At 39.3% G+C, this 26,130-nt stretch overlaps 1 protein-coding gene across 8 annotated transcripts in view; it reads right to left on the bottom strand.

The window, feature by feature from the left end:
* Positions 1–8,529: 8,529 nt before the first annotated feature.
* The window catches only part of LOC146555711 (ELKS/Rab6-interacting/CAST family member 1-like), a 157,545-nt gene continuing 139,944 nt past the window's right edge, over positions 8,530–26,130 (bottom strand). For all 8 annotated transcript variants that reach the window (XM_085250933.1, XM_085250925.1, XM_085250928.1 and 5 more), the window contains one exon: positions 8,530–10,530. In XM_085250933.1, the coding sequence (XP_085107059.1) occupies positions 10,393–10,530 (138 nt within the window). In that variant the 3' untranslated portion in view covers positions 8,530–10,392. The remainder of the gene's footprint in view (positions 10,531–26,130) is intronic.

The raw sequence follows: 26,130 nt of genomic DNA, 5'->3' as shown, positions 1-26,130 counted from the left end.
CAACAACTAATTGTTTTCAACAGGACAGACACCATCACCCAAATTTTTATGTGGAACCAAAACACCCTGCACCACAATCTGTGAAACATGCACACACTGACACTGCCCAACTGTATGCTGGGTAATAAGCAGCTCGGAAGCCATGACGCTATGTGCTGCGTGAATGCGAATTGGCTGAAAACTTCGCTCTAAAAAAGGAGGAATGACGGGAAAAAAATGTTGGGATTTCTGTGTTTTGTATTTTTCATTTCAGATTTATATACAAAACATGGCTTTGGAAAACCTATTCGAACTCTTCAACTATAATCAAGATATTTGCCAGGCTATCGTGTTATTATCCACCATGACCTGTAGTATAAATAAATGTAAAGTGTCAAGTCAGGAGCGGGATTTGAACCCACGCCTCCACCCGGGAGTTGGACCTTGAGTGGCCGCAACTTAGACCGCTCGCCCATCCTGACAACGGACACCTGGGAAGGCTACAGAGTCAGCCTGGAGAATACAAAGGTGAGAAGTAAGACACAAGTAGCGTCTTTTTTTTTTTGACTCTGTTTTGGTTGTTGCGACACAAAAGCGTAAAAGAAGAAAATCTTTAAGGGATTGGCTGGTTTTTGTCTCGTTGTACAATTAGTTGTTGTCACTAAGAAATGTAAAGTGTACCCACGCGAAATCGCGGCCTTAGTCGTGTTTTTCCTTCGATCCTAACAAATAATTGTTCGCGCAAAGTTGCAAATATTCCTCGCATTTTTTTGAGGATGGTGAAATAGCCCTGTACTCAGAGGGGGAAGGTTTGAAAGTAGCCAATCCGAGAGCGTTACTCATCTCTTCTTACTGTATAACAGCATTTCCGCATTACAACAGTTTACTGCGTGTGGGTATTCTGGTAAAGCCACTGGGGAACCTGCCCCAGCCTATCATATTCACCAGCTATAAGATGTGAGTGGAGATTGAGAAGGGTGACTGATGGCTGGTGTTGAAGCCACCACCTCTGTTCAACAGTGGTTGTTTACAGATACTTTACTGATCCCACAAGAGAAATTGTTGTTGTGTGAGACTGTAGTCCAGGGTTCTTATTGTTAGATGGTAATTATGAGACAGTGTTTGTAAGGTCATTTTACTGGCCATTTATGTAAAAAGGGAGTGAATTTACCATCTTTTATTGCTTTGTGGTTGCAGCCATTGCTTAATTCTCTGTGAGTGATAATCATGGTCATTGTGATTGGTGTACATGTGCATATCAACAGTCATTAAACGGAAGACCATGAACTGGCAACTTACCTTTTTTCAGTTTATCGTTTTGGGAGACTGTGCGTAAAATGAATTTTTTCATGTTCGGGCGTGTGGCAGGCAGAGTAAACTTAAAATCACAGATTTATTTACAATGGCAAGAAGGACAGACGAACGGTATATGCACAGGACGAGACCAGGGAAGGGTGGACACAACTGGGGGACACAGCTGAACCAAATCTAACTGAAGAGACAGTGGAAGCAAAGCTGAACATTAAGAACACAAAATGAGGGACTGTTAAGATAAAACAGAAACTAAAACACACACTGACATCCAGACTACGACGCAAATCTGACCAAGACAAAAATATGGAGACATGACAGACCACAGGGGGACACAAAAGGATGAAAAACAAAAACAAGAAGGGATAAATATAGGGAGCAGGACAAACATGGGAACTAGACAGAACCAGAGAGACCACACACACACATGGGACAGGACCAGGGAGATAGAAAGGATGACAAATACTGAAACACTGAAGATAAGACATGGAGACAAGACTAAGACAGACTGGAACAAGGAACTAAAAGTAGAAAATAGAATACTCAGGAACTAGAACATAATTTATCTTATACTTTCAAAGAAAAAATAACAAATAAATCATAAATAAATCCAGAACAAAACTCAACATTTTGGGTCTTTGACCCAGTGATTTAATCCATTTTGGAATAAGGCTGTAATGTGAAGAAATGTGGAACAACTGAAGCGCTGTGAATACTTTCCAGATGCACTGTATGTATCCTTTACAGAAGTGTTTTTACCTTCAGCATATAAAAAAGGCATGGAACACAGATGCAGTATATCAAACCGCAGCATGAACCGGGCATTTTAATCAGTATAATGCTTCAGTTATCTAAGATTATCACATTTTCCCTTCATTGTTTCTGTGGGTGTGATTAAAAAAAGATCCATCCATCCATTTAATTTTATTTATTTGGCGCCAAGTCACATCAATAGTCACCTCAAAGCACTTTATATTGAAATGCGAAGAGCCTACAATAATACAGAGAAATCCATCCATCCAACCATCCGTCCATTTTCGTCCACTTATCCAATTCGGGCTCGTGGGTGGGTGGGGGTCTGAAGCCTAAACCAGCTGTCGTAGGGCGAGAGGCATAGTACATCTTGAACAGGTTGCCAGCCTGACAGCAGATGGTTAAAGGTGAACAAAGTGAAACAGAGCTCTGTTAAAGAGGTGGCAGAGGTAGTCACGTGAAACCAAGAACCCGGACAAATGAAAAGAAACACAAGTGGACAGGCAGGGAAGGAAAAGAGGAGAGAAGGAAAATGTCATCGGTGTTGGAGTATGTTTGGGCTGTCAGCGGCTAACAGCTTATTTTAGGAGCTACACTCCGCTCACATTGTTTTTATTTCCTTTCCAAGGTTTTTCCTACCGCTCACTACCTCCTCCTGTCCCTTATGCCGAGCCAGCTCTCTCCATCTACTCCTCCCTTCCTTCTTTTCTCCATTCATTTCACCTACTGCTTATTTACTTTACAAACCATTTATTAGAGACAACAATACCACATCTGCAAGGAGCACAAAAAAAATGAACAAAAGACTGAAGCAACAAGCAAACCACAAGTGAGAACATTAATTATTGAGCATGAAAACCTAAAATATATATCCTGAGTGTGTTTGAAGTTGGGCTGCTGTTTGTTTTGGTGTCAACCCTTTCTCTCCTCTCTGCTTTCTCCTTCTCTCAGTCACCCTTTCAATCATTTTCTTCTCAGTCATGTGCGATATGATGTGTGATGATTGAAACCACATTGTCCCGAAGCCAGTGCAAGCCCTCCTCATTTCCTCTGCAGTCACTCACTTCTTATTTCTCCTCCTACTTTCCTCGTGTGCCTCCTTCCTCCCTCGTCTATCTCGTATGTGGAAAGGCGGGAGCGCTGCGTGGATTACACGTGTTCGCGTGTTATCTCAAGGACATCTGGGTTGTTTTTTTTGGGGTGCTGTGAACCACCAGTATCAGCAGCATCTTATCCACACATAATCTCTGTAAAGAAAGGTGCGGCGCGTGAGAGTGACAAAAGATAGAGAAACAAATCCAAACAGGAGAAGAGATAAAGGATCGCTGCAAATCCCAAACACAAACCGATTACTCCGTTTTTATAACTGCATCAGAGCAATAAAAAAAAAAGAAGAAGAAGAAAGAAGTTTCCAAAGCACAGTAATTTTGAGCTGTCGGACTCTTGTGTGGCAAGCTCCTCCCCTCTGGTGCTCCCAGCAGGATAAAACAAACACAACTTCTGTGTCCCGCTGACTCTCTACAGTCATGTGAAAAAGAAGGTTTTCACAGGACTCTGTGCAGTCATGTGAAAAACCAAGCACACCCCACGATTCAGTAGCTTGTAGAACACATTCAGCAGCATTAACTTCCAGTATTTATTTTCTGTATGACTTTATCAGTCTCTCACATGGTCACGGAGGAATTTTGGTCCACTCTTCTTTACAAGGTTTTCTTTAGTTCATTGAGGTTTGCAAGCAATCGATTGCACAGCACTCTTAGGGTCCCACCACAGGACTTCAAGTTGGGCAGAGGTCTTGACTTTGGCCCATTACAGTACCTTAATTCTTTTCTTTTTCAGCCTTTTGTTCTGCTGGTGTTTCCATGGTTACAACATTTGCTTGGTGAGGTGAAAGGTCGGTCGTTTGATTCCAGCTGGACAGAACTTTAGGATTGCATCAGGAAAAGCAGCGGGTGTAAAACATGCAGAGTTACCCTTGTGACAAAATTTGTGGTTGGTCATTGAGCCTCATCTGCTCAAATCTATATAGACCATAGTCCATATGCACAGTTTGGGCCAATGTCCTGTTTCATGACCCAGTGTCAGCCAAGCTTTAGCTGTCAGAGAGATGTCCTCACAGGTGCACCGATGGCTGACTCAGAGGCTGCAGAACAAGCCCAAATCATCACCCCTCCACCACCGTGCTTAACAGTTGGTATGAAGTGATGAGTTGGTATGCTGTGTTTGGTTTCCACCAAATGTGAAGCTGTGTACCATAACCAAACAGCTCCACTTTGGTCTCTGACAAATGAACCACATTGTTCCAGAAGTGTTGTGGCTTTTTCAAATGCCACTTTGCAAAGTTAAGCTGTGCCACATGTAGTTTTCAGAGAGAGGATGCTTTTTCTGGCAACCCTCCAAACAAGCAAAACTTGTCCAGCCTTTTTCTAACTTTTAACTAACATGCTAACTGAGGCCTGTAGAGTCTGAGAAGTAGCTCTTAGGGTTTTTGTACTTTCTCTGATCATTGGGATGAATTTGCTGGAATATCCACTCCTGGTGAATATTGAGCCATTATGTTGAGTGAATGATCCAGAACAACACTTCTGCTTTTATAGAGGTGCTCACACTTGCAAACGATACCAGGCTGCTGCTTACTATCTTAAGTCCTATGGAAGCAGTAAGAGTGAACTTAGTTTTTCATAGGATTGTATATCAAATACAATTTACCGCCACTTTATACAGATTTTGAACTAGAATGTTGTGATTATTATTTTTTCCTTATATAACTTGACGTATGGACTGGCAAAACCTGTTTTGTTACAGAGTTGGCCAGACTGAGACCATTAACATCATTGCAGTGGCACAGAAACAAAATGTTAACATTTTTAAATTGCTGAAGGACAAATCATCAACTGTTTATGGTTAGTCGGTCTTATCACTTGCACACATAAGCATACCTGTCATGTGAAAGTACACTGTGAGGTCTGTAGAGAATGATGCTGCCAGAGTAACTGTAGTTAATGAATGCAACTCCATTTCTATGATTTGTCTTTAGGCCTCTGAAGGGTTCACCCCTGGTTGTGTGGGATTGGCCCTGTGCTCTGCTTCTCTGGAGCTGTTTCACAGTTTGTTTTTCTTTCTTTGCCAGCTTTAACAGCTCTCCAGATTCCTTTGTCCGTGGCGATGTGGGACAATACTGCACATGAGCAGCAGTCAAGAATCAAGGGGATTTAGCATTTAGTGTTGAAGTACTTGGAGCATTGTGTTTCCTGTGATGCTTGTGCTTTCTGTCGCGCACAGCCTCAGTTTTCCAGCCTGAATGCACACATGCGCATATTTAAAGAGCACAGATTTGTTGGACTGGAGCACAGATTTAGACTTATGCGAACTTGCAGGTGAATGTAGCTGTAATTGTTCCTTAAAAGTAAAATGATGTGGAATCATAATGATTGCAGCTTTTCTTTTTCCTCAAGTGAGGAATATCACATGCAAGCCTTTTGAAAATAATCTTAATATCTATATTTGAAAAGTGAACATTTAGACAACTTTAATATAAAAATATATCCTTCTTTAGTGCATATTTCTGATGTTTAGACATGCACTTTTGTGCACAGGGCAGGTAGAAGTACATTGTGCAAAGTTAGAGCTGTAGAAGAGATGGGATGAAGTGTTCAATGGGCCATGTTTCCACTCATTTCTACCTCCCTCCCCCTTCCTCTTTTTCTCCATCACATAAATCAGGGAGTCACTAAGGCGTATCTCTTTCTCCTCCTCTTTCTCGCTCTGTCCATCCCTCCTGTCTCCCTTCACTGGCTTTTATTGGGACAGTAGATAGAGAAAGCAGAGCAGATCCTCGACACACACTAACACACGTACAAAGCGTTGCCTTATGTGAAGCTAAGCACCAGCATGTATGCTACATTTACAGACTGCCAGGAGTTGGTTCTCTGAGTGTTGTGTGAAAACCAGAATGGCCATAATAACAGGATGGCGCTTTGATCCCTAAATAGAAATTCTTCACAAGTGAGGGCAAATGTCAGGTGAGGGTCGAGGTTCAAGGTCAGGCGAGCTGGGCAGGTCTGTTAAACCAAATTTTCCAGCCGAATGAGTCTAACAACTCCTTTAAACATCTGAGTCATCTTTTTGTGTTAGTTTAAATTTAACTACTGTGTCATTTTCAGAAAATTAGCTACAATTACTCATATACACTTACCGGACACTTTATTAGGTATACCTTAGTAGTACTAGGTTGGATCTCCCTTTACATTCAGAATAGGGCTGTGCGATATGACGAAATATATCCGATGACAAAATGAAAACATCGTTTCAAATTATACGCTATGGTTTGTTTCGTGGTGTTGCAAAATACACTGTTTACAGCAATATTTTTGCATCAGGGCACAGAGAATACCAGCATAGCCAGTGAAGATGAGGAAGAATCAGGTAGCGGCAAACAGAAGGACCAGTCAAAACAAATCAAGGGCCTTATTCCTAAACGAGGGGCTACCTTTGTAGCATGGACTTGGTTTGGTTATAAAAAGTGTGACACAAACCAGAAAACTGTACTATGCAAATTATGCTGCAAACCGGTCCCCACCACAGACTCAAACATGACAAACCTCTTCTACCACCTACGCAAGAATCACGTGAAAGAGTATGGAAAGAGTTATATAGTTTCATGCATCGGACTCTAGGTACATGACGCCCAGCTGAAAACACCTCACACAAGTAGAGTTTCCCAAGATTCACAGAATTTACAGAAAAAGCACTATTTTGTGATATATATCATTATCGGGATGAGAAATGTCCTATATCGTGATATGAGATTTTGGTCATATCGCACAGTCCTAATTCAGAACTGCTTTGTTTCTTTATGGCGCAGATTCAACAAGGTGCTGGAAATATTCTTGGTAATCTGGTGACTGTGGAGGTCATTTGAGTACAACGAACTGTCAAGTTCAAGAAACCAGTTGATGATTTGAGCTTTGTGATATGTAGCATTAACCATCAGAAGATGGATGTAACGTGGTCACGAAGGGACGGACATGGTCAGCAGTAATACTCAGGTAAGCTTTGACATTTATACTGTACTCAGTTGCTATTTAGAGGCCAAAAGTTACAGATTAATACACCATCAACACGAGCCTGAGCCGTTGATACAAGGCAGAATTCCAAATTCGGACCCCCACCTTCCAAACGTTGCAGCAGAAATGGAGACTCATCAAGCGAGTCAATGTTATTTTTAATCTTCTACTGTCCAACTTTTGGTGAGTCTGTATAAATTTATAGCCTCAATTTCCTGTTCTGACACCCAGTGTGGTCTTCTGCTGCTGTAGCCCATCTGCTTCAACGTTCAATGTGTTGTGTGGTCAGAGAAGCTCCTCTGCATACCTTGGTTTTAAGAAGTGGTTATTTGAGTTACTGTTGCCTTCCTATTAGCAGACTAACCATTCTCTTCTAGTATGAAAATGTAGTTCAAACAAATCAAATCAAAATTTAGTTTATTTCACAAGATAAGAGAAATAGTTCAGTGTACATATGAAAAACACGGCAGAATGAAGGAGGCAAAGGGAATGGAAAGCTGAAGTCAGAAAAAAAGGACAGATCTACCTAAGTATGCTCGCTAGCTGCTGTGAAAGAAAGTTAGCTTTTATGAGTTTTTTATAGTAGTGGAACACAGTAGGGCTGTGTGATATGACCAAAATCTCATATCCCGATATAAGAATTCTATCGTCCTGATAACGATATAAATCACAAAAATGTAACATTTTCTGTAAATTCTGTGAATCTCAGGCAGCTCGACTTGCGGGAAGTGTTTCCAGCTGCGCGTCATGTAGCTGGAGTCGAGTGTTTTAACCGATGCATGAAACTATACATTTTTAGACATAAGTTGTGAGTATTTATTACACGGCGTGCTGCGGGGAAAAGCCTGTTCTAACGTTTGAGTCTAAGGTTTATTTTTTAGCACCTGGCGGCTCTTTTTTTACTTCTCGTCCGTAAATAATCTGCTCTTTCACGTGATCCAGTTTATTTTGAAAAGTCTCAACAGGATCTTGAACTTTATTGTGAAAGGTTTATGTGGAACATAAACATGCGGACACCCGATGCTGTTACCGTCGTTGTTGCTAACCACAACGCATAAAAACATGCGCTTGTCTGTCTGTAGTGTGGTTATATTAAATATAAGAGAAAGAGAGAACTTTAAGAAATTAATATAGCCACTACAGTGACCACCAAAACGATGAAAAATATTGCCGTAAACGGTTTATTTTGCGACACCACGAAACAAACGATAGCGTAAAATGAAACGATAGACGTTTTTATATCGTCATCCGATATATATCGTTATATCGAACAGCCCTAGAACACAGGATACTTTTTACATTTGATTAAAATTGATCAGGGGGCACAATCAAGCAGCGCTTTCTTCATTTCACTTGTCACATATCCCAGAGAATCTGACAGCGAACAAACCAGAGAAAATAACAGGCATGACATGAGAAATAAAGATAAATCCATATTTTATTACATTCTCTCTCAATCTGATTTTTAATCCACAAGAAATTTAAAGTGAGTCCCAGTCATCATCACCCCCAGTGACAAACATTATCAGTATAAAACAGACAACAAATACTGAACTTACAACACACTCAGATCTGCTGGGGTCCCCTCTTAAAACACAACCACAAAAAAAAAAGACATCTGAGGAACCTTCAACCCAAAGCAGCATGAGATTTCAGGTATCTTTGAAATGAAGCTTCTCGTTTGCACCCCTGTGACTTTAAGCTTTTTAAAACGCTGCTCAGGTGCCAACAAACAAAAGCTGTTTTTTCCTTTTTTCTCATGAGCGTCCCCAGTCAGATTTGAGAGCGTAATGTGAATCTGTGTCTTTAGATTTTGTGTCCACCAGGTGTTTCTTACCAGGAAGCAGCGCTAAACAGTTCCCGTCATGGCCTCATCACTCAATACAGTATAAGGGATGGGGGGGGAAAGAAGGAAATTTTGCTTCAAGCTGAAACAATTTGAACCTCTAGTGCTCACTGCCGTAAAAGTTTAAATCATGCTAAGGCTGTCAGTGCTGTGGGAGACATGCAGTGTCATTTCCACTGTAGACAACAAGAACAAGAAACTGAGTCTGAGAAAACATTCCCGGTGGACACAAAGCCTTCTGTAGGTGCAATACACGTTCCCAATAACAGTGTCCAAGGAAAAAAAAGAAAAGACTTTGACGCATTACCATATGCTAGCATACCAACCAACAGATGACGACACTTTCAGTTAAACAAGATTAGTGTTTAATATATATTACCAAAAGCAAAAAAATATATATAACATTTACTTTATATTTTCTCCCCTCCCAAAACAAAGAAAAAAAGACGTTTGACTAAAGGTAAATGAGTAAAGTTCAGACTTGACACCTCATGTTAACGCTAAAGGGATTGTCATAAAAGGGGTTTTCTTATCTGAACCTAATTTTGGCATGGGCGCCATAAATGAAGGAGACGTGTGATTTTCTGTGGTGAAACAGAAAGTCAGACCATCCATGCCAGTGTGTCTTCATAAAGGGAGTTTTGCGAGTTATTTACTGTAGTTTGTACCTTTCATCAATAATGGGAAACAATAGATTAAAGTGTCATGTTACCCCTGACGAAAGTTGTGTATGTGTTAATTAAACCGCTCCCTTTACAATTTACACAACTATCTAGAGAATACTGCTGAAAGAAACTGCATGTTAGGACATTTCATCAGACAAAAACAAAGAAAGTGGAAAAAAAAGGAACCTAAAAATTACAAAGATAGCAGCAAATGATGTAAAGAGCCAAAGGCAGTTGAAATAAACATATTTTTGAATCTGAACTAATACAATAATGTGGCAACAGCGTGTAAGAACCTGGCAAGCTCAGCTTATGTTCAACTTTTTGTTAAGGTTTGAAAATACTTTTTGCCCCAAGTCACGAATACAAATCCTCCCGTTGAATCCCAGGACATGGGAAGCTCACTATAAGGTGTCGCGTATGGCCAGTGCAGTAAGGGCTCTTTCTGTGTTGGGGTAGTAATGTAAATAAATGTAGATTATCAATTATTTCTAGCTGACTTGCATGCTGATATAGTGCTCTAAACAGAAAATTAAAGCAACTAAAGCCCAGTTTTCAGTAATAATTTGATTTTTTGTCTTAGTTCCCCTTTTCTTTGAAGGCTGGGAACGTATTCCTATTCATGTGCAGCACTAATTTTATTTGTGCATCGGGGAATTATGGGGCCAAGCTGTGTTAAATGTTTGCCTTCTGACTTTAAATACGACTAAATGTTTGAATGTAAGCTTTTTAAAAAAAAAAATCATTTTCTGCCAGTGTGTGCATTAGTGTGTCAGCAGCTGTCCTCCAAGGCGTTGACAACTTGCTCTAAAATGTCAGGGCATCGGTCGGCGATCTGCTGCAGGACTTGATTGGCGTACTCCTGGAGCTCCGCCCCCTCCCTCTCGCACAGTGCTAACTCCGCCTCCAACTGAGGAAAAAAAGGCCGGAAAGAGAGAGGAGAAAATTTAGACTTTTTTTTAAAAGCCAAAAAAAGAAATACTTTCATGAAAAAACGTTCATATTAACTTTCTCTCTGATGGTGTTCAGGTCTGTAGGATAAATATGCAGCCAGTTCGTTTAGCTCAGAGTAAAAACTAACAGGGTGCCACTTCCTGGATTGAAAAATCAAAACAAGGCTAAGTGCCAAAAACTGCAGTTCCACAAATATCCACTAGAAGTTGTGTCCAAAACACACTGACGTCATGTGAACATAGCTAAAGGTTTGTCCATGACAATCTGTTAGCATCTGTTAGCTGAGCTTCACCTCAGCTAATGTTATTCACTGAACTGAAAAGGTGTGAAGTTAGTATCTTGTTATCTGACCAATAATACAGCTGGCTCTGTAGATAGTTGTCCTAACAGTCTGTTGAGCTTTTGAGTCAAATTGTGATATTTTATTTCTAATTCAGCACTAAAAAACATCTTAAAGTGCACAACTATACAACCTATAAACAGAACTTGCTAGCATAAAATGCTAGCTTAGCATTTCACCTTCTCGTGTAAATAAATAAATAAATTAGCTCCCAGACAGTCAAAATGCCCCCCCCCCCCCCTAAACAAACAAACAAACAAAAAAGAATAAAAATGGGAATTACAAAGCACTGGGTGAAGTTTTTATGCTTGCTATATCTACTTTTTACCAAAAACAAACAGCTAGCTTTAAATGAGAGCAACAAATTTATTTTCCATTAGATGTATTATTTCTAAACAATCAATAACATCTGACTTCTTGGTTGGTTATAATGATTTGACATTTCCAGAGATAACACAAATGTGATATGCTGATAAACTACTAAACTGAACAAGAATCAGGGTAGCTGTTTACACCTATATCTTGCTAAGCTAACTAGCAGGTGGTTATGTCTAAGAAGAACACCAACTATTCTGTTAGTATTTTGACTGATGAGAAGAAAAAAACAGTCCAATGGATGATCACTGAGCAGGGTTTAGGACACACAAACAAACACACACACACACACGCATCAGACTTCAATCTTAAACACCAAATTGTAGTTCTTTCTGTTCGGACAGAGTGGAAAATTTCTCTGAGAGAGCGCTGATATTATTATCTTTGGCTGCAGTTGGGCTGAGACGTCAAACCTAACTGACTTAATGACCAATACATCTGTATCAATACGAGAGCTGCTGAAACGGCCATGTAACACAAGCCCACATTTATGTTTGTCTGTGTGTGAGTATATGTGTGTGTGAGGCCTGGGTCAAATATTGGCTAATATTCCCTTGTTAAGTCTTAACCTCTTCCCTCTGCTCTCATCTGTTATCCAGAAAATCTCAGTGGTATTTTATATCACAGTGGCTTTATTCTTTATGTGTAAAACTGATGCAAGTAATAACACTATTAATGATTAATGATAATCTATCTAATAAATTACTTGGAAAAGGAAGTCATTATCCATATATCATGCTGTTATATTAATTATTGGAAATAGGCCACAGTTGTGTATAAAGGCACAATGAAAGTGCTAATCAAAGACACTATCAAGTTGCATTTTGGAAAATGCAAGATGTGCATCAGGGAATTTTGTTTAAATACTTGGACCAGAAAGACAACGAGCTGAACGCTTTACCACAGTTTTGAAACTCCTTTTGTTTAGCATGCAAGTCCCCAACTTTCAGGAAGTTAAAATGTAAACTGCTGAAATGTCATCGAGGATGTTAAAAAAACAACAACCCTCTTTTAATATGAATCCAAGTTTGTATTGAATCTTATTAGCTGTAGATCCATCCATTTTCCCTGGTGGAGCCTATGATATTAGTGGTTACTTCTCAGTCACAGAAACAGAAAACCATTCATGCCAGCAATGAAACTATAGCTCATCATCTTATTCCTTTGCTTCTGTTTTTAGGGGTCACCACAGAAGATAATCTGTCATCATCACATCCTTTCCCCAGTATCCTTGTTTGTCACACCAACCCTCCTCTGCATGTGCTTCTTCGCTATAATCACGAACCCTCTCTGTAGTTTTCCTCTTGCCTGGCAACCCCAGCTTTAACATCCTTTATACGATATAGCCACTATCCCACCTCTGCTGTTGTCCAAACCATCTCAGCCTTGCCTCTCAACCTGAGTTGTCCCTTTGATATGCTTATTTCTCATCCTGTCCCTCTTTGTCACTCAATAAAAAAACCTAGTATCTTCAACTCTGCCACCAGCTCTGCCTCCTGGCTTTTTGCTTCAAACCATACATCACAGCAGGTCTCACCACCATCTTGTAAACCTTGCCTTTCAGTCCTGCTGCTATCCATCTGTCACAAATCACCCCTGACACTTGTCTCCACCCACTCCACTCTGTCTGCACTCTCTTCTTTAGCTCTTTTGTGCACTGTCTGTTGCTTTGTATGGCTTGACTTCATATATTTACACTCACCTGCCTTCACTACCTCTACTCCTTGCATCTTTACTGTTGCACCTGCCTCTCTTTCATTCACACACATGTATTCTTCTCTCGCTTCTACTGAATTTCATTCCTCATTTGTCCAGGCTGTCTTCTACCTGTTCCCTACTATCACTGCATCTTATCTACTTTCACTTAACTGCAGTGAATGGAAAAAAAACCACACAGACACAAGGAGAACATGCAAAACTCCAAGTCGGAAACCAGAAGCTGAGAGGAAACCAAGCTACCTAAACTAAAACATACGATTTTGTAGAGCCAAAAAGAAATGCTGACAGGCAAAGAATTAATATAATAGGAGAAGATAATCAAAGTAATATGCAAGAAGAGAATGGGACAGAACTGGAGAGACTGAGCAAGTTTGGCTCAAATTGGCATATTCGGAAAGCCCCATTAGTTTCAGACAGCAGGGAACAACCCCCCACAGCAAAAACAACAACAAAAAAATTTATGACTTATTCAGTCTTTCCAGGTGATGTAAGCAGAAAACAGATGCTTTGCAAAACAACAACTTTGGAGGTCTATGGAATAATTTTGACACGTTCGTTTAGGCCTCTGATGAATCACGGTTGCGTGGAAGTGATGAGCTGTCAAACAGAGTGATGATTTTTGAGCACATAGTCCAACTTTTATCACTTATCTCTCTTTCTGTTCTATCTGCCCTCATTATCTGCACCTTGATTTTTTTTATCATTTCCACTGATTTGCTGTCCTCATTCTTACTCTGGCCAATGTCCTTGCACACTCGTGTTGGAAGAATCAGAAAGCCCCGCTACACTTTTCTACACTGGTGGTGTTTGCAGGTGATTTAGCTTAACGGCCTTGCATTTTAGTTGCAATCACCCAGAAAAACACAGCAGTAAAGATAAGAGTGTAAGACAACTGAGAAGAGATAAATAGTTTAGTATCTGTCTGCTGCATCTGCTTTCTGACTCAGGCAACCTTGACCTACACCGGAGGAAAAAGACTTCAAAAAGTGCCTAAAAATCTGAAATTAATGTGTTAAACACAACTTAAAAACAGGATGACGATTAAAAAAAAAACAAGAGCCATGCTATTATGAGATTACGTTATAGCACAATCCTCATGTGTTTTTAGGCATAAAATTGATCAGTAATGTCTTGAGGAAATAAAAAAAGCATGTTGGCTACCACCTCAATCATCTTACTTAACGAACACCAGAACCGCTGTAATAATTTGCACATTTAGTTTTATAAATTCAATGCCTCTTGTGTCCATAAGAACATATCACATCATGCAGAACAGTCGACTCTGTGGTCATTGGCAGCTTTTATTTAAAACCAGCTTTAGGAAAATTTTGATGTGTGCAGTCTGGAGCTTGTTTTTAAAATTTAGTCTGTCATTATTGGACTGGTGATTTAACAGAAAACATTACAATGCTGCAACATTTGTTCCCCCTAAGTTTAGAAAATCGGCTGTTCCTTAATTTTTGGGTTTGTGACTAATTACAATAACCAGCGTCTTCTTACACTCTATATGAAATTGTATGCACAATTTTTACAAGGGCATATATTTTTTGGTGAGATCTAAAACCTGCAGGACACCGGCCCTCAAGGCCTGGAGTTTGACACCCCTGTTGAAGATGTTCACATCTTGGACAGGGAAGACAGATATTTTGACAGAGCTGTGCCTAACCGGATCAACCTACCTCTACGAGGCTACCTCTTCTGCGCAACATTGGTTGATCCGGTTAGGCACAGCTCTGTCAAAATATCTGTCTTCCCTGTCCAAGATGTGAACATCTACAACAGGGGTGTCAAACTCCAGGCCTTGAGGGCCGGTGTCCTGCAGGTTTTAGATCTCACCCTGAGTCAACACACCTGAATCACATGAGTAGTTCATTACCAGGCCTCTGGAGAACTTCAAGATATGTTGAGGAGGTAATTTAGCCATTTAAGTCAGCGGTGTTGGATCAAGGACACATCTAAAACCTGGAGGACATCGACCCTCGACGCCTGGAGTTCGACACCTGTGATCTACAATGTAAGAGCAGTTTCTCCTATGATATACCATAAGACCTGTGGAGTGATTGTTTGGTCCTCTTATTATAGGTCCTGGCAAACCTCACTGCAAGTTGTGCAGTGTTGTGCATGCTGTGCCGTGAAGCAGAGAAAACAGATGACTGGAGAGAGGTGATGGCCTACGACACCAAGAGAGCCTCCAACTGCCAGTCCACCCTCAGCCATTTGACTTTAACAACTTACATGGCTATAGGGTGGGCAATGATTCACAAAGATGTCCTGACATGTCCCACTAGAGGTTAAATACCTGGGACTCCTCGCCAGCTTTTAAAACTATAGAAGGCTTTCAAGAGGTCTTAAAGAGGTTCTTTAAGAGGTCATCTTAAAGAGGTTCTTTAAGAGGTCATCTTAAAGAACCTAAAAGAAATCCAGTTGCCTTTGAGTCAAGCACTATCGTGAGATGGATGATTGAGGATATAGCTACTAAGTTTAATTATATTAACAGATTTATAATTAAGGTCCCTCGTACACTAGCTAATAGGGTTGATGTCATTGATAACCCACGGTGCCTATTGGCAAAAGTCATATAGGATAGGTTATTTAAGTCACTTTAGCCTGTCTAGAGTTGCTGCTTCCTCCGCAAGCTGCTTTGCAACCTACGTCTGCATGTTTCTTCTTTTCATTGTGTCTCAATCATGTTCAGATTTTTGTGATGTCTGCTCTGTTCAGTACCAAAGGTCTAACCGCTTTTCTCTGCATAGAACAAAACAACTGTACTGCCAAATGTAAATTGCTGCACATGGAATAACAATCATCTTTTAGACCAAAGTGGCCCTGACTGAAATTATTTCGTGACCGACTGTAAGGAAATCTCTAATATGATCCCCTTTTTCAGTAATGAAAACAAAAACCAATGTGATGACCTTGATTCCCCTCTTGCTTCCCCCCTTTTTTCATGCCTGCAAGTATAATGGTCTCCATTAAAAAGCTGAGTCGCAACATTCTTAAATTGTTACAATTAACCCAGGGAGAAAAATATTCTCATAACTGATATCATGACTGATATGATGAATGATGGCCAGAACTAGAAAAACAAAACACAGCTTTCTTTAGAAAATGATCAAAATTTAATACTCGGTAGGGGAAGAAAAAGTCTCTTTGTTGCCAAGCAATAGACTTCCTCTCTTGCTACACATAATCCAAAAGTCGTTAATGACCCAAAGAAATTAAATATAAACAGTTTCCAGGTATGAGGTACTAGCTTGGATGTTTTGGTTGTAAGCTCCCATGGATCGTGTCTCATGCAATCACAGTGTGTGGTCAGAGAGAAATGCAGACGAAATAATGAAAGTGGGAAAAATTTGCCAGATTCATGACTCTTGTAACTGCGTGCGTGTTTGTGTGTGAGTGTGTGTATGCACATGCATGTATGTGTGTTTATAAGTGTAGGTGTTGGTGAATTGGTGTGTGATCCAGTGGTTTGGGTTTTGACATGCCAGGTGTGTGTGTGAGTGCACAGCGTGAGGCTAAAGCAAACGCTGTAAGCTTGAGGTCTGATTTATGGAGTGGCAGAGAGGATTGTGGGAAACAGAGAGGTAGACAGAGGTACACGTAAGTTGTGTGTTTGTGTAATAGAGAGAGAGTTTGACGAAGATGATTTTTACTGCAGCCATTAAAGCTCCATTATGGTGATGTATTACTATCTATCATGCACACGCACACACACAGAAGCGCAGACGCTGGTTATCAGCATGAGAATCAGAGTGAGGTACGGTGTGTGCACACTGACCCTTTGACACACACTGCAAAGGAATGCTTATATTTTCTAAAGGAACCGTAGAGATAGCGTGCTGAGATTAACGGAGAGAGAGAAACGATCAAACAGCAAAAGGCAAAAAGACAGAAGAACAAATATATAACTAGAATGCATTAGTATCTGTAAGCAGAACAACTGCCTGCTGCAGACACACCAGCATCTTCTGCTTTGTTACTACAGTTTTTAAGTTAGAGATGATTATGAGGCCAGAAGTCTATGGATGCAGCTTGTTAACTAAGCTCGACTTGGTGTTACCCGATAACTTCTAACTAGATCGTCTCAATTAAGAACTCCACTTCATTCCGGGGAGTTCAAAAGAACTATACATATAGTACAATCGTATCTAGAGCCAGTTTTTGTTATTTGTTGCCTTTTTTTGACGTTATTGTGTCAGGAACTGGTAGTTTACTGACATTAGTGATCAACAGTCTTAATTTCATAATAGAGGGGCTAAGATGGAGAAAGCAAAAACTATTCAATTTCTTTTCATTGAATTTCTGGGTAAATTCAACACAGATCCTTCACATAAAAATCAGTTGAAAAATCGAGGGTAGAGAAAGGCCGATGTACAATCCAATTAGTGCTTAATATAGTAAAAAACAACAACAAACAGAGCAGTTAAAACAAAAAGAAAAATACCGTGCTTAACACATTTATTAGATCTCCACACAGTCTAAGGCATATGCCACAGCTGTCTTAAATTAACAGCATTGGTGATTACCAAAACCAATTTTTAATGTTTTTGTAATGGTTAATCCATCATATTTTAATGCTAAAATATAATTATTGTTGTTTTCCATCAATTTTCATTAATTTTTATACACAAAAAGCTGAAAAAAATTGTAAATTTTATTTTTTTCTGTGGTTTAGCTGTTGATTGTTATGCTTGATTAATTTAATTTAATTTAATTTAATTTAAATAATTTCTGACTTCTCAGAGACGTCCAGTGTGCCAGCTCAAATCTGGGTATAAAAATGTAAATGTAGCTTTTTAAAATAATAAATAATAATATTATTTTTATAGTTTTAAATTAGTTTATGACAGATTTCTAAAATATTTGAGTTTTCTTGTTTTTATAACAGCTGATCTAACAAATGTGTTAACCTCTGTATATTTTTTATGTTTTTATATCGTGTTGTATATTTCTTTCTTTTTTTACAGATATTGGATGTCTAGGACTGGCAGGACATTTAGAGCTATAAAACAAAAGTAGAAAGTTCATTCTTAACAGTTTGCTGATAAAGTGTAACAATAAAACACACAAACTGCAAGAACATTAACATGTTACAACTGACAGAAAAAAGTACAGCTGCAAAAAAGCAGGAAATGTTTAGGGTAAAAGGTGAAACGGTTGTTTTTGCATTAATGATATAATCTGCTTGAAACAACACTGGAGAGTGATCGGTGATGTCGGGATACAGAAAAAGGCTAGTGAGCAAATTTTTGCCTAATGATATCCCGCAAGAGCATAAATGCAGGAAGTAAAGATGCAATCACAGAAGGTTTATGGAGCTTCTCTGAGTGGTGCTACAGAAACTCCTTTATGAAGAACAGCAAAGGGATAAAGTATAACAGGCCTACACAGACGGTCATAATCCCTGTTGCTCTGCCCGTCTCTATTTAAACCATTATACTCTAACCGGCTTATACTGTATGTAGACTGCTTTAGAAGTTGGCTGCCTTTACTGCACCAAGCCCAAAAGCACCAAAGTGTGTGTGTGCTTTCCTGCCCAGGCAGCTCAGCTAATAACACGAGCTAACAAGCTGCAGTGGGAATAGAGCTTGAGGACTTGTGCCTTAAACTGTTCCTTGAGGACTAAAACACTGCACCGTTCAAGCACCGCAGTTTTCTTAAGAAAAAAAATCATGGGAAGTGTTTTTCAGGCAATTCAGCATCACTTGGTAATTTTATTTTATTAGGTTATATAATCAGCCAAACTGACTACAGGAACATATTCATATTTACAAGCCCAGAGTGTGGGAGGAGTTTCTTGGGAGGGACACTCAAATCTGGGAGCCCTCAAACCTTCCGCTAAAGGTGCTTTTGAATATATGTGTGGTAACTGTAACAGTGGGATACTTTTAAAGAGAACCAAACTTGCAGAGCGAGACCTAAAACCTTAATCGGCCCTAGAGGAGTGACTATATGTGGCTGGACTTACAACACTAATGGCTGCAGAAAAAAGCAGCAGAAACAGACTGCAGCATTAACTGTATATACTGTAGGTGTAACCTCCCAGAAGGCCAATCTGAAAAGATGGCAGTTTAATATAAAATAATCCACAGTTCTAAGGTTGTACAAGAATTTATTTATTTATTTATTCTTTGGTTTGATTTAGTTTTCTTGTTAAAATGAAAGTGCTACTTTACATGCAATGCAAAGGTGCAACAAAAATAAGCCTAGATGTTTTAAAAAAATGAATATGCTTTTAAAGAAGAAAGACACCAAGCAAGCTAAGGAGGGTCCAAAGCACTTTTCAAAAGCTGGGCAATTTATATTAATATATCTAAAAGCTTTATATTGAGCAGTTTCCCTCACTAGGACTGCGGCCAGGCAGAAATCTTAAAACAGAGCTGAGAAAAAGACGTGAAGAACCTGTGTGGTACTCACACTCGCTGTTTTTAAACCTATAGGTGCGCAATTTTTTAAATATATTACTTTAGTTTTAAATTAGTGTTACAGCTCATAGCATGGCATACTGACTGACTCATCAAACTTACATCAAACACTTAAAAACTCCTAGGAAGTCAAGTTTTTTTATTTATGATGTCAACATGTATCTGTAGTAATACACAAGGAAAAATATAAAGCCACATATCATTTTGAATGAGAACAAGTAAGAACTGAAGTAAGAGGAGGTGTGTGTCTTGAATGATTAAAAAAAACTGCATAGCTATCAGTTTTGAATTTTATCAACAAATTCTATCTTGGCACTCAATGCCATGCCGGAAAATCATCAATCATATTCCACTGTACAAGACTTCATTTACAATTCTTCCTTAAAAAAACACACACACACACACACACACAAACACACATATTTCTCTGCTTGCATAAAGCAGTGAAAGTATGACATCTGCACAAAATTAATTGTTCCACAGAAATCTGTGTAAAATGTTTTTATGGCTGTACTTAAATAAATTCCTGCAGCATGGCTATAGAGCATCAAAAGGAAGCTGGTGAAGGAATAGCAGCACAAATACATTAAGCTGCACTTCGACAATAGCAGCCACTGTAAAAAAAAAAGTAAATAAAAAAATAAAAAAAACCCAAAATGCTTCAAATAGAAATAAAAAAAATCTTAGAGTAGAAAGCGTTTTCTTTGCATATCTTGTTGTGTTTGAATTGACATCTTTGACCTTCACCTGCTGCTTCTTATCAAGAAAAAGGGAGAAGAAAGAAAAAGATAAAAGTGGAAAAGAGAGGTAGAGATCGAAGGCAGAGCTAAAATGGTGTAAGAGAGAGAAAGACAAAGGTGGTGGAGACTCAGCAAGGGTGAGTGACAATAGCAGAGTGTGGAGTGGGAAAAAATATTTCAAAGAACAGTGAAAAGCAAGAGAGGAGAGTAAAAAGACAGAAGAGGGAGGAGAAAGTGATAACCAAAGACAGGCGGAGATCAAGGGTAAAAGAAGTGAAAGACAGGAAATGACAAATGCATGTAAAAAGAGAACGACTGGTAAAGCCATTAAGACTGCATTCAATAAATCTGCATAAAAACCAGCAGCTTGTCTGTAATGACCGACGAAGGCCAATGTGTGTGTGACTGTGAAAAAGGTGCAGAGGACATGTGCATGTCTCACTGCGCCTCTTTTTAGCTGTATTTCTAAGTATATACTGTGCACTTTACTTACACTGTGAGGACATCAAAGTGTGTATACTGTTACACTGTGGAACTTCCCTGGTATGAAAACTTGGTTTAAGTCAAGTAATGGTTATGGTAATTTAGCATGAAGTTAATGTGATGCATTGTCCTCTGAAGTCATGCATACACAGCTTCGTGTGTGTGTGTGTGTGTGTGTGTGTGTAATGATTGCTGAGGACCTCAGTGTCGTGTTTAGAGAAAAAACAATCATCCTCGAGCAGGAAGCAGAGCTGCCTAATGAAAGCTTAGAGAGACCCCAGACCACAATGCGACACAAATAGATGAGCCTTAATGTCTGCTCAGCTCCCAAACGTCTCCTCTCCACTAGGGCTGCCACAAACGATTATTTTGATAGTCGACTAGTCACCGATTATTTTTGCGATTAGTCGACTAATCAGATCATCATCCATTAGACGTAAAACTACAGCTTATTGCACCAGCAGCATCTGCTCTTATATAACTATCATTAGCTTACAGCTTTAAGTGTTTAAGGTCTGTGCTAACTAAAAATAAAGACAAGATGATAGTTTATTAAATTTTAATGAAATTTGCAATTGTTTCGGTGAAGTTTAATAAACTCCTTGCTATCTAAAATATAACAGGACACTGGAGTATCTCACACTTCTGATAATCAGCTGTCTGCTTGATGTTTATTCAGCTGTGTAAAAACTATAACTTTAATCTCAGACAAACTGATTTACTCAGGAACAAATAAAATACTAAAAAAAAAAGCCAAACAATAACATTTTAAGTTATCTAAGTGACTCATATATATTTAACCTGAGTAGCGAAAGACAGCGGTGGGTTTGAAAACGATTCGCGGGGAGTCCGGTGTTCTCACGGCGCTAGTGACCTAGCCCCCGGCTCGCTAACGAGCTAGTGGGTAACAGATGTCTCCGAAAACGTCGGAGCGCTTTTGAAAATATGTGGTGTCCTGATAAACTGAGCAGATATTTGAGGTTTACACAGCTACATTCTCGCCTGAAAATATGTTAAACGTTTATTTTGTGACCCAGAAAGAATAATAAGAGTAACATTAAAACTAACTAGCTGCCGCCATTGTTGGAAACTGCGCTGGGCCGCGCTATGAATTCTGGGACACAGCTGCTGCTTCTTCTTCTTCTTCTTCTTCTTCGGGGTTTAACGGTAGCTGGCATCCTTGTACATGCAGTGCTGCCATCTTCTGTTTCAGTCCGTTATTACACTCTTAAATCCTGCTACTTATTCCTGCGTCTTTTGGGATCTTACAAAGCTTCAAACGACGCGTCGACTATTAAATCAGTCGTCGACGATTTTGATAGTCGACGTAATCGTGACTAGTCGACAAATCGTGGCAGCCCTACTCTCCACCCCTTCCTCCTCTCTCTCATCTACTACTCAACTCCCGTCTTACAACTTCATTTAAACACAGACAGATGCACTTTGATTTATAGCTAATTAATCAAAAAGCTCAGATGAAGGCGCAAGCAAAACAACTTCCCAAGTAAATGGAGATTTAAACCATCTACTTCAATCTAATCTAATCTAATCTTGCAGCAATCTAAATAACAATTCTGAGTTGTGAAACTCTCAAAGTTCAGCTTCTATCCTTCCACCATATATAGAATCAAGTTGCAGTTTACACCCTATCCACCCAGACTTGAATAATAGCGTATGTAAAAGTTTATATGATTGAAACAAACAATGGCCAGGTTTACAGTGACAGTAACGGGTTTATTCTTTAGGCTGAGTGAGCAAAATTTAAAGAATCCACCTCTGGGCTTTTAAGAGAATTCATGAAAACAACAGCTTAAAAAATCTCCAGCCGTGACTGTTCGCTGGGGGCTGCACATTCACACTAAACTATTATGAAAGACAAAGCCACAAAACAGAACGACAAGCAGACAGGAAAAGTAGTTACACTGGAAAACTATCACCACACCTACAGTCTACAAAGTACACTTTTAAAAAAAACTCACAGTGGATGTTCAAATTCAGCATAAACAGATACACATTCTCACAACTGGGCTATCACTGCCATTGTTGTACTGTAGTCACGCTCTGCATTATCAGTTGTGATGTTAAAGTTCCAGCTCAACCCTGTCCTGTTTTTCTATGTCCTGTCCATCAAAAGTCTTCCAATCAGTGACCTTAAAACCACGATGGGTCCTAAAGCAGACACATGTGGTCTGTGAAGAGGGCATCAATTTGCTACAGGGCATCAGGGTGTAGAGCTGAAAAAACATGATAGTGTGCATTTGAAACCTAATTTGTACCTCTGAACAGACTTCAAAGTTTTAGTTAAAGAGCATTTTTTCTTTAACTTGTTATTATGAAATCTCCACTGAAATATCAGTGTTTAGATTGGTTGCCTATAAATCTTTCTTTTAGTGCTGCCACCGTGCTGGAATTTTCCCATGCTAAAGGGGAAGTATGTCAGCAACTGCACAAACAAACCCAGGTTAGCTGTAAGTCTATTAGCATATCTTCAGAAGGCAATGCCACAGTAATCACCAGATTGGCAGAAGTATAGGAAGACAGATTGGACTCTACTCCCCCTCACCCACGCACACTCTCCAACAAAGAAACACTCTCTGAACCAAGAACTGAAAACATTCCTGACTTGCATTGCAATTGCACACACCTGCAACTATATATATATTTTTAGTATTTCTTTTAGCACTATTTATATTATTATATTACTATTTATTACTTTATTGTTAGGGCTGTTTTTGTTGTGCATCTGCACCTTATTGTTGTCAATGTCTACGCATGGGACAGTGTGAAACGTAATTTCAATTCCTTTGTATGGCAAGTACATTTGAAGAAATTGACAAATAAAAGTATTCTATTCTATTCTAATTTTCTCACATTTTCTTAATTTATGAGATTGCACACCCCTCAAAACTGTAGTTTCAAACCTTTTCTTGTTATCCAAGGAGTCAAATACTTGTAAATCACAATGTGCTGAACACGGCTTTCTCCACAAGAGTCTAATAGTATAAGCAATATGTAAAAGTTCTTACCAGATGTTTGCTCCAGCGAACATCTTCTATGTCATAACCGCAAACCCCTCTGAAAACCTACCGCGAAACCTGACGTGAACTTCCCAAGCAATGTCAGTACATGCTACACAGATTCAGTATTGCATTTCTGTACCACTAATTCCTCCTAACAAGCAAACCTTGGTTTGATCGCAGGAAGAGACATCAGTCCCTGTTGGTATCCAGCTTACAAACATGTGAAGCTACTCGCTGTGGTAACCCCTTGTGAATAGGGGAGTCTCTGAAAGTAGATTCTTCTTTTTTTGATTTTGTATTGTTTTGCACAGTAGCAATCCTGAGAGTTAGCTATGCTGTTAACCGAAAACAAGACAGTCAAGCACTTGCGTCTTACCGACAAAAACTGCTGCAATACCATTCAGAATCACTAGAGGGCCAAGTTATCTAGCACAGCTTTAGAGTCATTTAGAAGGGCCAATTAATCCTAATTTGAGAGATAACACTGTCAGTTATATTTAGAACTACTAATTTCACTGCTCTTATCTCCACATAACAGCTACAGAGTCTTTAGTTTTCTCTTCTTTACAAAAGCGACATGTCTCGGGCTGCAGGAGCAGAATGGTACATCTCCATTGCAGTGGAAGTTTGTTAAAAAGCCATGAGTCACTTTAGTAGATTTAACAACTGTGAGGCTGTGGAAACCTCACAGATTACTTGTTGTATAACTTAAAAAACAAGCAAAGAGAAAGCTCATTTCTCTCTGACAAGCTTATTATTTGGAGATCACACTGTAACAACAAAGACATTTGAAGTGTGTAATTGTGCGGTGTTTTCTTTCATTACAATGAGTTGTAGAGTCGTAAATATGAGGACTCGGTTTTCGTGGTGTTTCTCTAGTTTGAGTTGGCTAAGAAACAGTCGCAGCCACTCACTGGGAGCCGTTTGAGTTTTAGCAGATAGAGTGTCATGGGCTGACAATTCAAGCAGGATTCATAAGAGCAGTGATAAAATGTCCAACTCGGCCAATAACACTTAATACATTTTTTTTTACAGGACCTAACGCGCGCAAATGTCTTCAGTATGGGCTTAAAAAGACTCGTACACTTACACAATCTCATAGTTTTCAACAAATATACAACAAACTTGACCTTGACGGCTCTTTCAAATACTCGAACAGCCATAAACAAACACAGCCAAGAGATCCTTATACCTTCACTCTTATAGCCAGACGTAGGCCAGAGAGAAGCGCGTGAGAGAAAGCCTTCCTGTGTGTGCACGCGCGAGTGTGTGGAAGAATATGACGTCAGTTCTCTTCAGTGCTTGTTAGAGACGTCATTGAGTCATAAAGGTTATTATTATGACTATGGCACAGAAAACAGCCCTTTTAGTAAAACCTCTCTATTGGAATCATTGTTACTTTTGTAGTTCAGCCGAGGTTAAAGAGAGAGATGGAAACAAACACATAGAAACAGAAGAGCAAAATAAATGTCTCCGGAAGATCCATCATCATTACTGAAACTGGCCTTTCGCTAAAAGCTCACTACTGTGCTTAGCTTAGCTGAAAGATGACACGTAAAAGGCTGACCTGGATAATGTTAAGTTTCATTAGTCTAACACTTTCACTGAGTAAATGTCAGAACAGTGGATACGAGAGAGGGCCCAGTCACTCAAATGTCAAATTCAAACGAATGGCCTCATTTGCAAAAGCTCTTCGGTTCAGTTCAGTTCAGTCATTTTGTTGTCCCTGCTGGGAAAATTGGTTTACTGACAGGTTCTGAAGAAATCGCCCACAAAAAGAACAATATAAAAGCACAAAAAAACAATGCACAACTGCCACAAAAAGACATAATCCTGCACTTAAAAGAAAGAAAAAACACTAAAATTTATTTTTTTTAAAACATAAAGTATTAAAAGTTAAGGGACAGATCTACTTCTACTGCTTTTACACCTCACAAAAACACAACTGAAGTAAAAAAGAGCAGCTGTGCTTTAAAAATGAACAAACAAAACTTAAAGTGTGTTATTTTTTAACCATTTTAAACATCACTTGCACATCTTAGGGAACAAATGCTCTTTCATTTTATAACATGTATCAGTCCACACTACTTCAACACATGCATGAGATTTATATGCCCTATATATCTCCCGCTGTTCTGAGCTTCTTAATAAATTAGGTTATGGTGAAAAGTACGGGGTTACGCCTCTTAAACTTTGAATTCAGGTGTTTTCATTCATTGCCACGAGTGTATAAAATCAAGCACCTAACCATGCTGTCTGCCTTTACAAAGATTTGTGAAAGATTAAGACTTACTCACTGAATTCGAGTGTGGTACTGTAATAAAATGCTTCTGTCACAATGAGACAGTTTTTGAAACTTCTTTCCTCCTAGATGATCAACTTTAAGTGGTATCATTGCAAAGTGGAAGTGTTTAGGAGCCACAGCAGCTCAGCCTCAAAGTGGATGACCAT

This window comes from Mchenga conophoros, linkage group LG17, assembly GCF_057382185.1.
Source record: "Mchenga conophoros isolate Kocher_MC1m ecotype Shallow Benthic linkage group LG17, M_conophoros_male_GT1.1, whole genome shotgun sequence".
Lineage (NCBI taxonomy): Eukaryota > Metazoa > Chordata > Actinopteri > Cichliformes > Cichlidae > Mchenga > Mchenga conophoros.
The sequence above is the reverse complement of the archived record's forward strand: the minus strand, read 5'-3'. Positions and strand labels throughout refer to the sequence as shown.